A 13,932-nucleotide genomic window follows, 5' to 3' on the forward strand; every position below is an offset into this window, starting at 1 on the left:
ACCCCGTTGAGTCTGCTCACTGAGAGAAATCCCCTTCGGGAATTGTTGAACATTGAAATGAGTGTTTCTGTTGATTTCGTGACGAATCGATGCCGTCACGAAACAATCTCTCTCACCTTTTCCTCTCCCTCTCTCCCTCTCTCTTTCCCTGCAACAGACGCAGCTAAACCCCCATCCCACTCCTACCTCCACCCTCTCCCTGACAATATTGAGTACAAGAACCGCAGATACAGGGTTGTCCGTGGCAACATGAGCTGGTACGAGGCGCTGCATATGTGCTTAGAGTCTGAGTCTGAGCTGGTGAGCGTTACCGACCCCTTCCACCAGGCTTTCCTTACTGTCCTTGTCAATAGATTGGCATTCCCCCACTGGATTGGACTGTATAGTCAAGACGTATGTATTATACTATACCGCTGAGTACTGCTACCTGTCTGGGCCCGTGTGTGTGTGTGCGTGTGAAGATATAAGGCTCGTTAACAAGCATGTCGAAGTTGGTCTGCGGCATGAATTGACCTTTGATGATGTTAGGAGTGTGTATAGTAGATTTAGGTCACGGCACGGAAACCGCTAAGAGCACTAGCTAGAGGTCTTTTATAAACAGCATGGCCACAATGAAGTAATGCTGTAAATACCGAAATGCCTCTGAGACCACGTGCATCTGACAGTCTGTTTACTCGGATGTTGTCGCTCTCTCCCCCTCTCCAGTCCATGCCATTCTTTCAAAGCATGGTGATTTCATCTTTGTGACTGTTCCCGGCATGTTCGCACCATATCATAACCATATGTATCTGATCTCCTCAAATCAAAAGTACTAAGTCTCATTTTGGGCACTTTCTGTTCACATACACGCATTCATATTTCTACAACTCTTATGTGAATACAGTGCATTCGGAAAGTATTCAGACCCCTTCCCTTTTTCCACATTTTGTTATGTTACAGCCTTATTCTAAAATGGATTCAATCATTTCCCCTCATCAATCTACACGCAATCCCCAAATTAGCAAAGCGAAAACAGGTTTTTAGAATTTTTTTCACATTTATTGAAAATACCAAACAGAAATACATTATTTCCATAAGTATTCAGACCCTTTGCTATGAGACTCAAAACTGAGCTAGTTACCATTTACCATCCATTTACCATCCTTGGTAAATTCAATTGATTGGACATGATTTGGAAAGGCACAGACCTGTCTATATAAGCTCCCCCATTTGGCAGTGCATGTCAGAGCAGAAATCAAGCCATGAGGTCCAAGGAATTGTGTCGAGGCACAGATCTGAGGAAGGGCGCCAAAAAATGTCTGCAGCCTTGAAGGTCCCCAAGAACACAGTGGCCTCCATCATTCTTGAATGGAAGAAGTTTGGAACCACCAAGACTCTTCCTACAGCTGGCCGTCTGGCCAAACTGAGCAATCGGGAGAAGGGCCTTGGTCAGGGAGATGACCAATAACCTAATGGTCACACTGACAGATGGTCCTCTGTGGAGATGGGAGAACCTTCTGGAAGGACAACCATCTCTTCAGCACTACACCAATCAGGCCTTTATGGTAGAGTGGCTAGACGGAAGCCACTCCTTAGTAAAAGGCACATGACAGGCCGCTTGGAGGCACCTAAAGGACTCTCAGACCATGAGAATCAAAATTCTCTGGTCTAATGAAACCAGGGTTGAACGCTTTGGCCTGAATGCCAAGTGTCACGTCTGGAGGAAACCTGGCACCATCCCTACGGTGAAGCATGGTGGTGGCAGCATCATGCTGTGGGGATGTTTCTCAGTGGCAGGGACTGGGAGACTAGGGAAAGATGGATGGAGCAAAGTTCAGAGAGATCTTTAATGAAAACCTGCTCCAGAGCGCTCAGGACTTCAGTGTGTGGCGAAGGTTTACCTTCCAACAGGACAACGACCCTAAGCACACAGTCAAAACAGTCTTCGGGACAGGTCTCTGAATGTCCTTTGGTTGGCCCAGCCAGAGCCCGGACCCGGACCCGATCGAACATCTCTGAAAAGACCGGAAAATACCTGTCCAGTCAACCTGACAGAGCTTGAGAAGATCTGCAGAGAAGAATGGGAGAAACTCCCCAAATACAGGTGCGCCAACCATGTAGCGTCATACCTAAGAAAACTTGAGGTTGTAATCGCTGCCAAAGGTGCTTCAACAAAGTACTGAGTAAAGGGTCTGAATACATATGTAAATGTGATTTTTCATTTTTTATTGTGTCTAGATTGATGAAGGGGAAAAAACCTTTTTCATAAATTTTAGAATAAGGCTGTAACATAACAAAATGTGGAATTAGTCAAGGGGTCTGAAAACTTTCTGAATGTGCTGTATGTTTGGTGTTTATGCACCGATGTATGTCTTATAGCTGATATCCTGTGACAAACAGCAATATTTATCACACTGCAACTTATCCCCTTACTGCAGTTGTCCAGAGCCTTCCTCCTGGCCCACAGCCCATGCATAACTATGTTAGCGTCCCAAATGACACCCTATTCACTTTATAGTGCACTACTTTTGTCCAGGACCGATAGGGCTCTTGTCAAATGTAGTGCATCATTGTCGGGAATAGGGTGCCATTTGGGGCGCATTTTTGTGCTTCACTCAATACAGTATGGGAGTAGTTTTTCTCAACCGCCAGGCCGGCTGGGAGGAATTGTAAGCCACGCACAACATGTGTATCCAAGAATCCCATAGACTCAGGGAATGTCTTACTCGTGAAATATGGAATGAGGACAGGAAAGGAGAGAATTGATTCACAGCGCTCTACACAATGCCAGACACATTGGTCTATAAACACCACACTTCCCCCAAGCCGAACCTTTTAACATTGCCTGCTGCCCACTACTCTTTCTGCCCCGTTGCATGACGTGACCTACAAGACTGAAAGCAACCCGCCGTAGCAACGTAGGCTCACCCTGAGAGTGTGTGTCACCTCCTCCCTGCCTGTGACGGTGCGTCCCTGCAGGATGGGATCAACTACCAGTGGTCTGACGGCAGTGACACGGTCTTCACCCACTGGGTTGCGGCCGATGATGATGATTTCATCCTGGGGGACTGTGTGTACATGGACGTCACCGGGGGCTGGAGGAGGGCCGACTGTGAGATGCCGCTCCAGGGAGCCCTGTGCCATGTCCCACCACCTAGTGAGTATAGCCTGGGTTCCTCGCACATGATAAAACAGTGGCTACTAAAGCTTCCTGTGCTGTTAGTCCATCCTCAAGAGTTTTAAATGCACAATACTGCTTTTCTAAATGTTCTCCCATAGAGAGTAATGCGTTCACCAGCTACGAGGTTGTGTGTCCATCGACGTGGGTGAGGTTTGGCGCCAGCTGCTACAGCTTTGAGCCCGTGGTCCAGAGACTGACCCTGGAGGAGGCCGGAGAGCACTGCAAGCACAAAGGTACAGGAACGCTCGAGCAGATGTTGCCCTCAAGCACAGATTTAGGATCAGGTTCCCCTGCCCAAATTCTAACCTTAACCCATAAGGGGAAATTGCAAAACTGTCCTTGATTCAGCAACTTCATCCTACTGTGGTAAGTCTCCAGTACACCATGGAGTCAATTACAGTAGGTCTCATGCTAGGATGGATCAAGGATTTAATGGATCTCTCTCTATGGGAATTTCCTTGTGATGGCTCCCTGTTGTAATTGTCCATAATGTAATGTTTGGTGAGAGCTCCCCCTATAGGATCCATGTATTAGCGCCATTCTAGAAGCTAATACTGTACTGTAGCTATAGATCTGAGGGTGCAAAACATTCACCGATAATTGCCTTCTTCATGCTCAGTAATACACATGTAATAATGAAGATTTTTAGTGGTGTTTTCCCTCTTCCAGCGAACACGTCAGAGGTCCTGACCATACAGACAGAGACGGAAAACAGGTTTGTCCTGGAGCAGCTGTGGTCGTATGGCTTCCCACATCAAGCCGTCTGGCTGGGGATGTTCTTCAACACTGACGGTAAGTACGTGCTTCCCCAAGTTTCCTCTCTTTTCATCAAAAATAAACAGTCTTGCTGGTTTGGCTTACAATATAAACCAACAGCTGGCAAAAGACAGACAATGTGAGTGCTACGGACAGAACTGGGATAAGACCCAGCTTATTAGGGTTAGTAACATAATGAATTTCAACATTCTTCAAGTAGTATTTTGACACTTTATTGACTTAGTGTTTTACCTGGTGAGTTGATAGAAGCACTGTGTGGGGGGGGGGGAAACACCAATGACCTGGGGCAGAGGGGTCGAATGAACCAATTCACAACTTCTTTATTAAACATGTTAGCTGTTTGTCTGGTCCAATTTAGCGGGCTTCATGGGATGGTTCGATGGTTCTCCTATGGACTACTCCAACTGGAACGTCAAGGCCCCAGACCCCAGCCTGCTGACAGCAGACACCTGTGTGTCCACCAGGGTGTCTGATGGGATGTGGCTCCTCTCTCAGTGCACCGACAGACTGGGCTTTGTCTGCAAAACTAACTCAGGTGGAGTCGAGACATTTTGGCTGCATTTACACAGGCAGCCCAAATCTGATCTTTTGCCACTAATTTGTCTTTTGACCAATCAAATTAGATTGTTTGCCAATAATTGGTATTTTGACCAGTCAAATCAGATATTTTTGCCAATAAATGAAATAGAAATCAGAATTGGGCTGTATGTGTAAACGCAGGCTCTCGGTAGCCTCCAACTGCCATTATGACAAAGCTTTGTGTTATGTGTTAGTACAGTGTACATGTATGTAGTCCATAGATCAGTCAAGTTAAACAGATCGTCTTCTTTGCAGATACGATCCCTGAGGTAGAAGTGGAGCCACTAAATGGTAGGTATTTAATTGAGCCTATTAACAGTTATGCTGTTTTTCTCATGCACATTCTAATCATTTGGCAACTCAAGGTATCTTGGGACCAGCCTCTACCATGACTACCAATGTCCTCTACCATGAGCCTTCAATGTCCAGTAAACTCACCCCTCTGTGTCTCTTCCAGGGTTGCACCACAGTGTCGTCCCAGCCGCGGTCCTGGTGGCCATGCTGATCTTCGCCGTGCTGGTGGCGGTGCTCTGGCTCGTCTACAAGAGGAACAGGACGCACTTCCACAGACTGCCGTCCCTGGGAAACGCGTACTACAGACATACTAGTTCCCAGGCCACAGACTTTGATGGAAACGTTCTCATCGCAGATCTGGAAGCTCACTCTGGAGAATAGGGCGGTGTCCGAAATGGCACTCTTTCCCCTATTAGGTGCACTGCTTTGGTCAAAAGTAGTGCACTATATAGGGAATACGGTGCTTTTTCCAGATGCGCTATAGGACTTATTGGAGACAGAAAAATGGTGGTGTTCTCTAAAGTTGGGTAAAGCATGGGAATGGGCTGAACTCTGTATGACTGCGAAGAATGGTATGCCTCTGTTTGGGTCTGACATGGACCACAGCAAGGGAACTTAGAGCAGGATGTCAGAGCCCAATTAGCTTTATCCACTTGAATCCACAGGAGGCTGCTGAGGGGAGGACGGCTCATAATAATGTGCTGGAACAGAGCAAATGGAATGGCATCAGAACGTGGAAACCATGGAAACCATGTGTTTGATGTATTTGATACCAGTCATTACCACGAGTCCGTTCTCCCCAGTTAAGGTGCCACCAACCTCCTGTGCTTTATACAAGTAGTTGATGAATCAGGGACCAATCGTGTGGCTGAGAGTGAGGGAGTGCATCTTCGTGTGATGTAAGTTTCGTCTTAAAGAGGACTAGAGCTGTTATCCCAAGTACTTTGGCATTCTAATGTAGGCATTTGAAAATCGATCGATATTCTTTGCACTGTAAGGTTGTTTTGTTATTATGGTACAATGCCAACTGCTCCCACTAATGCTGGTACCCACTATATTTGTGAGTACAAGTCTCTCACACAGTGAAGACCTAGTTTTCTGTAATGCCTTGTACAGGACCCAAAACAATTTTCTTCTTTGTTTACGATAACAATGGCCGTGATTCAGTTGTGCTTTACAGCAAAGACAAAGTCATGATTTTTGCAATACATTCTGTAGTCACCTTATATGTATTTTATTCATGAACAGAAATAAGACCCCAAATCAATTCAATCAAGTTATTTTTTTGAAATCTAACTTGTCATTAAAGTACAGGGTTTCTTTGTTCCCACTTTATTGCACCAAAGTCCATCAATGCAACACGGGAAAGATTATGTTTTAGTTTTTCATGTTTGTTGTTGTTGTTTATTGCGTATTTTCCTACACACAGAACACACACACTCACACCCTCACGGTATTTTTCAAACCTAGTTGATAAGTCACATGCAATGATATTCATAAGAGGAAGTGAAGAAAAAATAAAGAGAAAATGCCGGCATTTATTTCCGTTTTTTTATTTATCATTACGAGAACAATATTTTGTCATTCACTTCCATTTTGTTCGTTTGGGTCCACGCGTCTGTCAAAATGGAGGAGTACAGAATGAAACAAAAGATGAAACAAAAGATGAAACAAAGTACTGTTATGTAAATGGTAGCTCTTTGAGAAATAAGCCAGTATTCTAAGTAGACTCGTGTGTGGGTTGTCTGTTACGAGGTACAGCCTTTGCTGTGTTACCTGTTGTTGTGTTTGTATATTGGGTACACAGAGTTATTAGATATGAAATATGTTGACCTATGGGTTTTCTGTTGTGTGGAAAGAAATGCATGCAAGAGGATATCACGGATGCTTGAACATGTTTACTGTCTCTTGTTATTTTTTATGTTGATAATGTTCATAACAAATGCTCTGTGCCTTCAGTGTAAATACAATGAAGCTGTATCCACGTTGTATCTGAACTGTGTCTTGCTATGCCACGTTTGCTTTGAAATTTGTCATTTGCATTGAGATGCTCTGTGGTGTGGGACGAGGGCAGGGGTGTTAACATGTGGAGGAAGGAGTCGTGGGTCTCTCTACACATTCCAAATGACCTTCTTGATCCAAATCAGTCAGGTTTCAAGACTAGTCATTCAACTGAGACTGCTCTTCTCTGTATCACGGAGGCGCTCCGCACCGCTAAAGCTAACTCTCTCTCCTCTGCTCTCATCCTTCTAGACCTATCGGCTGCCTTCGATACTGTGAACCATCAGATCCTCCTCTCCACCCTCTCCGAGTTGGGCATCTCCGGCGCGGCCCACGCTTGGATTGCGTCCTACCTGACAGGTCGCTCCTACCAGGTGGCGTGGCGAGAATCTGTCTCCTCACCACGCGCTCTCACCACTGGTGTCCCCCAGGGCTCTGTTCTAGGCCCTCTCCTATTCTCGCTATACACCAAGTCACTTGGCTCTGTCATAACCTCACATGGTCTCTCCTATCATTGCTATGCAGACGACACACAATTAATCTTCTCCTTTCCCCCTTCTGATGACCAGGTGGCGAATCGCATCTCTGCATGTCTGGCAGACATATCAGTGTGGATGACGGATCACCACCTCAAGCTGAACTTCGGCAAGACGGAGCTGCTCTTCCTCCCGGGGAAGGACTGCCCATTCCATGATCTCGCCATCACGGTTGACAACTCCATTGTGTCCTCCTCCCAGAGCGCTAAGAACCTTGGCGTGATCCTGGACAACAAACTGTCGTTCTCAACTAATATCAAGGCGGTGGCCCGTTCCTGTAGGTTCATGCTCTACAACATCCGCAGAGTACGACCCTGCCTCACACAGGAAGCGGCGCAGGTCCTAATCCAGGCACTTGTCATCTCCCGTCTGGATTACTGCAACTCGCTGTTGGCTGGGCTCCCTGCCTGTGCCATTAAACCCCTACAACTCATCCAGAACGCCGCAGCCCGTCTAGTGTTCAACCTTCCCAAGTTCTCTCACGTCACCCCGCTCCTCCGCTCTCTCCACTGGCTTCCAGTTGAAGCTCGCATCCGCTACAAGACCATGGTGCTTGCCTACGGAGCTGTGAGGGGAACGGCACCTCAGTACCTCCAGGCTCTGATCAGGCCCTACACCCAAATAAGGGCACTGCGTTCATCCACCTCTGGCCTGCTCGCCTCCCTACCACTGAGGAAGTACAGTTCCCGCTCAGCTCAGTCAAAACTGTTCGCTGCTCTGGCTCCCCAATGGTGGAACAAACTCCCTCACGACGCCAGGACAGCGGAGTCAATCACCACCTTCCGGAGACACCTGAAACCCCACCTCTTTAAGGAATACCTAGGATAGGATAAAGTAATCCTTCTCACCCCCCCTTAAAATATTTAGATGCACTATTGTAAAGTGGTTGTTCCACTGGATGTCATAAGGTGAATGCACCAATTTGTAAGTCGCTCTGGATAAGAGCGTCTGCTAAATGACTTAAATGTAAATGTAATGTAGTGTACTACTTTTGAAGAGGACCCATAGGGCTCTGGTCAAAAGTAGTGCACTATATAGGGAATATGGTGCCATTTGGGAGAAATCCTTTGTCTGGCAATGGCCTCTACAGGCTGGCCTGACTGTTGTTGTTGGCTGAGAATGCAGGCTTCGTGGTTGAGATGATTCACTGCATGATGTTTCACGGCTGTTCTTATTTGCTCGTCTTTGAGAGAATTGACAGAGGCTTGAGATAGTTGGAGGCGCAGCATCAACATACTTTTCTTTATTTATCAGTGTCTTTTGTGATTGACTCAGCATAATACTGTGATTTGTGCATTATGTTGAAAAATAACATCAATGAAGTTGTCACTTTCAGTTCGCGGACTGGGAGTGGTCTGTGATGCGAGGTCGACTGTTGGCGAATCACAAGCGCGCAATCTTTCATGGGATAACGCGCAGAAACCCGTAACAGCCTAGGACGGGGAATAGAGGTTAGTCAACCAGCTGTCAGTCAACAATTGTGAAGTAGGCTCGTGCTACTTTGAAACGCAGAATTGGGTATGCGCAAACTGTCGGCTGGCTACTGGAGACGTATGAATCCGAATAGAGAATCCGTGGTATTATAACCATGGATAAAATGACACTTCAAGCAGCAGTTTACCTATGTTTTTTCTTATTCTTTTGGGATAAAACTATTTGTTTTGGAAGTTGCGCGTCAACTACATATTCCGGTAAGTAAGGTGCTTTCCATTGTCATCACTAGGCATGAGACCAGGCATGCCCGCATAACTGGCTAACTTCGTTGAAAGATTATCGCGTTTCCATAGACTCAACTGCTACTTAGGGTCCGTGGTAGCCTATTATTGTTTTGAATGGGGGGGGGAGTTAGGCTCAATAATGGGACGTCAAGCCCCTTTGTTCAATTTCAAAAGCAGAAAGTAACGTACGTTTGCCGTATAATCAACTTGTTTTTTTTTAAAAGCCATATGTGGACTTTGGTTTATTTTCGTTTTTGGCCTATCAAATTCCTCATCTGCTTTCGAAATGCGTAATGACCATTTTATAAACTAGATCCATCAGGATTAACAGAATGACGTCTTGAAACCCCTCTCGCGTTTAAAATGTGCAGCCCGATTGAGTCTGTTGGGACAATGTTGCAAAGTCATTGCTGCAAGGTTGCGCGCAGTTGAAGTGATCCAAATGTTGCAGAATTTGGTCGTTGTTGTTGTAACTGTAAAAACAGTTTGCACGATCATATCCCCATGGTCAAGTACTGTTCTCTCTCTCCCGGTTAGCCTCTCTTTAACGAGCGTAGGCCACCTAATTAGACATACACCGTGTTGCTGTACCAGTTTATAAATATCTAATAAATATCTAATCTCATACTCATCATAGGCTGAATATGTTCAACTCATATGCATTCTGTCATGTTTCTGAGTTCAACGGCTAACCTATTACACAGTACACGTGATATCATTTATGGTTTTACATTTAATGATAGTTACTGTCAGTTGAGTTTTTCTTCCTGGTTTGTCTAGTAATTCATGTCAACACGTTATGGAGAATTAAACCATTTAATTTGATGTTGTTACTGTTTAATAGTTCCTTATATGGTCTTCCTTATTACACGTGCACCTTCACATTTGCACATTTTATACTGTATCTAATTGTTGAAAAATAAAGGCTATTTTCAGCTCATCAAAAGTGTTTCAGAGTGAAACATCACACCCAATTCGGAGTGAAACATCATACCAGTTGTTTTTAATTGGCCTCTAATTCAATTCAATTGTTTAGTCCAGATTAGGAAATGATAAAACAGTTTTGTATTGTTGGTAGAATGGTTCATGGATTTAAGGCTGCCGCATGATGGAAGATAAAAGCATTTGGCCTGCTGACTGAGAATATTATCAGCAATCAATGTTGGAGACCATGATAAGCACAGGCACAATAGACCCCTGGGGTTTCTAGATCATTTTTTAAATGCTTATCTGACTGTTGTTGAGATGCCTTGAAATGTCATCATCTTGGTCCCCTGCCTCCACGACAAGCTGAACTATTTAGGCAAAGATAACCAGCAGCTAAACTGACATTTAGATGGGACATGGTAGATATCAACCAAACATTCTAATGAATAGTGATACAAAATATATTGTAAACATAATACAATATTGTGTTGAATGAACTAATAGTGTTGTAGTGATGCCACTATATTTACTAACACTTTATTATGACTATAATATCACTATATTTTTATTATGACTATAATATCACTATATTTACTTACAGTTGAAGTCGGAAGTTTACATACACTTAGGTTGGTGTCCTTAAAACTCGTTTTTCAACCACTCCACAATTTTTTTGTTTAACAAACTATAGTTTTGGCATGTTGGTTAGGACATCTACTTTGTGCATGACACAAGTAATTTTTACAACAATTGTTTACAAACAGATTATTTAACTTCGAATTCACTGTATCACAATTCCAGTGGGTCAAAGGTTTACATACACTAAGTTGACTGTGCCTTTAAACAGCTAGAAAAATTCCAGAAAATTATGTCATGGCTTTAGAAGATTCTGATAGGCTAATTGACATCATTTGAGTCAATTGGAGGTGTACCTGTGGCTGTATTTCAAGGCCTACCTTCAAACTCAGTGCCTCTTTTCTTGACATCATGGGAAGATCAAAAGAAATAAGCCAAGACCTCAGAAAATAAAAAAACAACAACCTCCACAAGTCTGGTTCATCCTTGGGAGCAATTACCAAACACCTGAATGTACCCCGTTCATCTGTACAAACAAGGGTACGCAAGTATAAACACCATGGGACCACACAGCCATCATACCGCTCAGGAAGGAGACGTGCTCTGTCTCCTAGAGATGAACGTACTTTGGTGCGAAAAGTGCAAATCAATCCCAAAACAACAGCAAAGGACCTTGTGAAGATGCTGGAGGAAAGAGGCACAAAAGTATCTATATCCACAGTAAAACGAGTCCTATATCGACATAACCTGAAAGGCCGCTCAGCAAGGAAGAAGCCACTACTCCAAAACCGCCATAAAAAAGCCAGACTACGGTTTGCAACTGCACATGGGGACAAAGATCGTACTTTTTGGAGATATTTCCTCTGGTCTGATGGAACAAAAATAGAACTGTTTGGTCATAAAGACCATCGTTATGTTTGGAGGAAAAAGGGGGACGCTTGCAAGCCAAAGAACACCATCCAAACCGTGAAGCACGGGGGTGGCAGCATCATGTTGTGGGGGTGCTTTGCTGCAGGATGGTCTGGTGCACTTCACAAAATAGATGGCATCATGAGGTAGGAAAATTATGTGCGTATATTGAAGCAACATCTCAAGACGTCAGTCAGGAAGTTAAAGTTTGGTTGCAAATGGGTCTTCAAAATTAACAATGACCCCAAGTATACTTCCAAAGTTGTGGCAAAATGGCTTAAGGACAACAAAGTCAAATTATTGGAGTGGCCATCACAAAGTCCTGACCTCAATCCTATAGAAAATGTGTGGGAAGAACTGAAAAAGCGTGTGCGAGCAAGGAGGCCTACAAACCTGACTCAGTTACACCAGCTCTGTCAAGAGGAATGGGGCAAAATTCACCCAATTTATTGTGGGAAGCTTGTGGATGGCTACTCGAAATGTTTGACCCAAGTTAAACAATTTAAAGGCAATGCTACCAAATACTAATTGAGTGTATGTAAACTTCTGACCCACTGGGAATGTGATGAAATAAATAAAAGCTGAGAATTAAATATCAGGAATTGTGAAAAACTGAGTGTCAGTGTGTTTGGCTAAGGTGTATGTAAACTTCTGACTTCAACTGTGTGTTCATGATCATTTCCAGGTGACGACACCTTCACCATCCAGCATGTGAGCACAGGAAAGTGCCTGGTAGCTATGTCCACGTCTGGGACTGGAGTTTCCGGGATAGCAGGGGCTAAGTCTGCAGGGTCTGGGTTCAGCGTGACCCTGGGGGAGTGTGACGGCTCCAGGGTGTCCCAGTGGAAGTGGGGGTCCGGCCACCGTCTCTTCCACGTGGGCACGTCCCAGTGCTTGGGTTTGGAGGTGAAGACCAAGGCCCTGTCTCTGTTCAGCTGTGGCGTCATGGAGGCCGTCATGCTGTTGTGGCGCTGCCTGGACGAGGCCATCTATACGGTGTACCAGATGAGCCTCACGGTGACCGACGGGCTGGTCAGTGCCAAGCGCGACTCCTCAGACGCCTGGAGGAGGGATGAGTCGACCAATAATATCTGCCAGCGGCCGATGCGCAGTGAGTGTGTTCTGTCCTCTGAGCGGCTTATTCTCCTAATGGAATAGAATAGGACATAATAGAATACAATAATCATAGTTTTGCTCATCTCATGTAGGCCTATCTATGCTTATTTACATGTATAAAACCTCTAGCCACATTTTACAAGAATGCACTGAACTTAGATATACACGACCGTTCAAAAGTTTGGGGACACATAGAAATGTCCCACTTTACCACCACCATAGCACCCCCAGACCATCACTTTGCCTCCACCATGCTTGACAGATGGCGTCAAGCACTCCTCTGGTATCTTTTCATTTTTTCTGTGTCTCACGAATGTTCTTCTTTGTGATCCGAACACCTCCAACTTAGATTCTTCTGTCCATAACACCTTTTTCCAATCTTCCTCTGTCCATTGTCTGTGTTCTTTTGCCCATCTTAATCGTTTCATTTTATTGGCCAGTCTGAGAGATGGCTTTTTCTTTGCAACTCTGCCTAGAAGGCCAGCATCCTGTAGTCGCCTCTTCACTTTTGACGTTAAGACTGTTTTCCGGGTACTATTTAATGAAGCTGCCAGTTGAGGACTTGTGAGGCGTCTGTTTCTCAAAATAGACACTCTAATATACTTGTCCTCTTGCTCAGTTGTGCACCGGGGCCTGCACTCCTCTTTCTATTCTGGTTAGAGCCAGTTTGCGCTGTTCTGTGAAGGGAGTAGTACACAACGTTGTACGAGATCTTCAGTTTCTTGGCAATTTCTCACATGGAATAGCCTTCATTTCTCAGTACAAGAATAGACTGACGAGTTGCAGAAATAAGGTCTTTGTTTCTAGTCTAAAGAAGGCTAAAATAAGTTTTATTCCTTCTTTAATCAGAAAACAGTTTTCAACTGTGCAACATAATTGCAAAAGGGTTTTCCAATGACTAAGTACCTTTTAAAATGATAAACTTGGATTAGGTAACACAACGTCCCATTGGAACACAGGAGCGATGGTTGCTGATAATGGGCCTCTGTACACGTATGGAGATATTCCATTAAAAAATCTGCCGTTTTCAGCTACAATGGTCATTTACAACATTAACAATGTATTCACTGTGTTTACGATCAATTTGATGTCATTTTAATGGACACATTTAAAAAAATGTTCTTTATAAAACAAGGACATTTCGAAGTGACCCCAAACTTTTGAACGGCAGTGTACCTAGGACCTTTACATGAATATCTTTATGAACAGCATCCTGTATCACTTGGAGACAATAGATTTAGCATGGTCTGTTGTATGCTAATGTTCAGGTGCACTGTACAGAGCTCTGCTTGGCAGTCACGCGTTTCATTTGTTCCATTTGGAATTGAAGGGGAATCTT

At 44.4% G+C, this 13,932-nt stretch overlaps 2 protein-coding genes across 3 annotated transcripts in view; both read left to right on the top strand.

The window, feature by feature from the left end:
- Positions 1-6,794, top strand: part of LOC124008027 (secretory phospholipase A2 receptor-like) — a 31,818-nt gene extending 25,024 nt beyond the window's left edge. Inside the window, exons 22-28 of the mRNA XM_046318937.1 lie at positions 158-393; positions 2,959-3,136; positions 3,259-3,393; positions 3,830-3,952; positions 4,296-4,472; positions 4,772-4,807; positions 4,974-6,794. Coding sequence (XP_046174893.1) covers positions 158-393; positions 2,959-3,136; positions 3,259-3,393; positions 3,830-3,952; positions 4,296-4,472; positions 4,772-4,807; positions 4,974-5,191 — 1,103 coding nt within the window. The 3' untranslated portion in view covers positions 5,192-6,794. The remainder of the gene's footprint in view (positions 1-157; positions 394-2,958; positions 3,137-3,258; positions 3,394-3,829; positions 3,953-4,295; positions 4,473-4,771; positions 4,808-4,973) is intronic.
- Positions 6,795-8,784: 1,990 nt separating this feature from the next.
- LOC124007945 (lymphocyte antigen 75-like) overlaps positions 8,785-13,932 on the top strand; it is a 39,380-nt gene continuing 34,232 nt past the window's right edge. For both annotated transcript variants that reach the window (XM_046318837.1, XM_046318838.1), the window contains exons 1-2: positions 8,785-9,038; positions 12,163-12,588. In XM_046318837.1, the coding sequence (XP_046174793.1) occupies positions 8,936-9,038; positions 12,163-12,588 (529 nt within the window). In that variant the 5' untranslated portion in view covers positions 8,785-8,935. The remainder of the gene's footprint in view (positions 9,039-12,162; positions 12,589-13,932) is intronic.

This window comes from Oncorhynchus gorbuscha, linkage group LG21, assembly GCF_021184085.1.
Source record: "Oncorhynchus gorbuscha isolate QuinsamMale2020 ecotype Even-year linkage group LG21, OgorEven_v1.0, whole genome shotgun sequence".
NCBI lineage: Eukaryota > Metazoa > Chordata > Actinopteri > Salmoniformes > Salmonidae > Oncorhynchus > Oncorhynchus gorbuscha.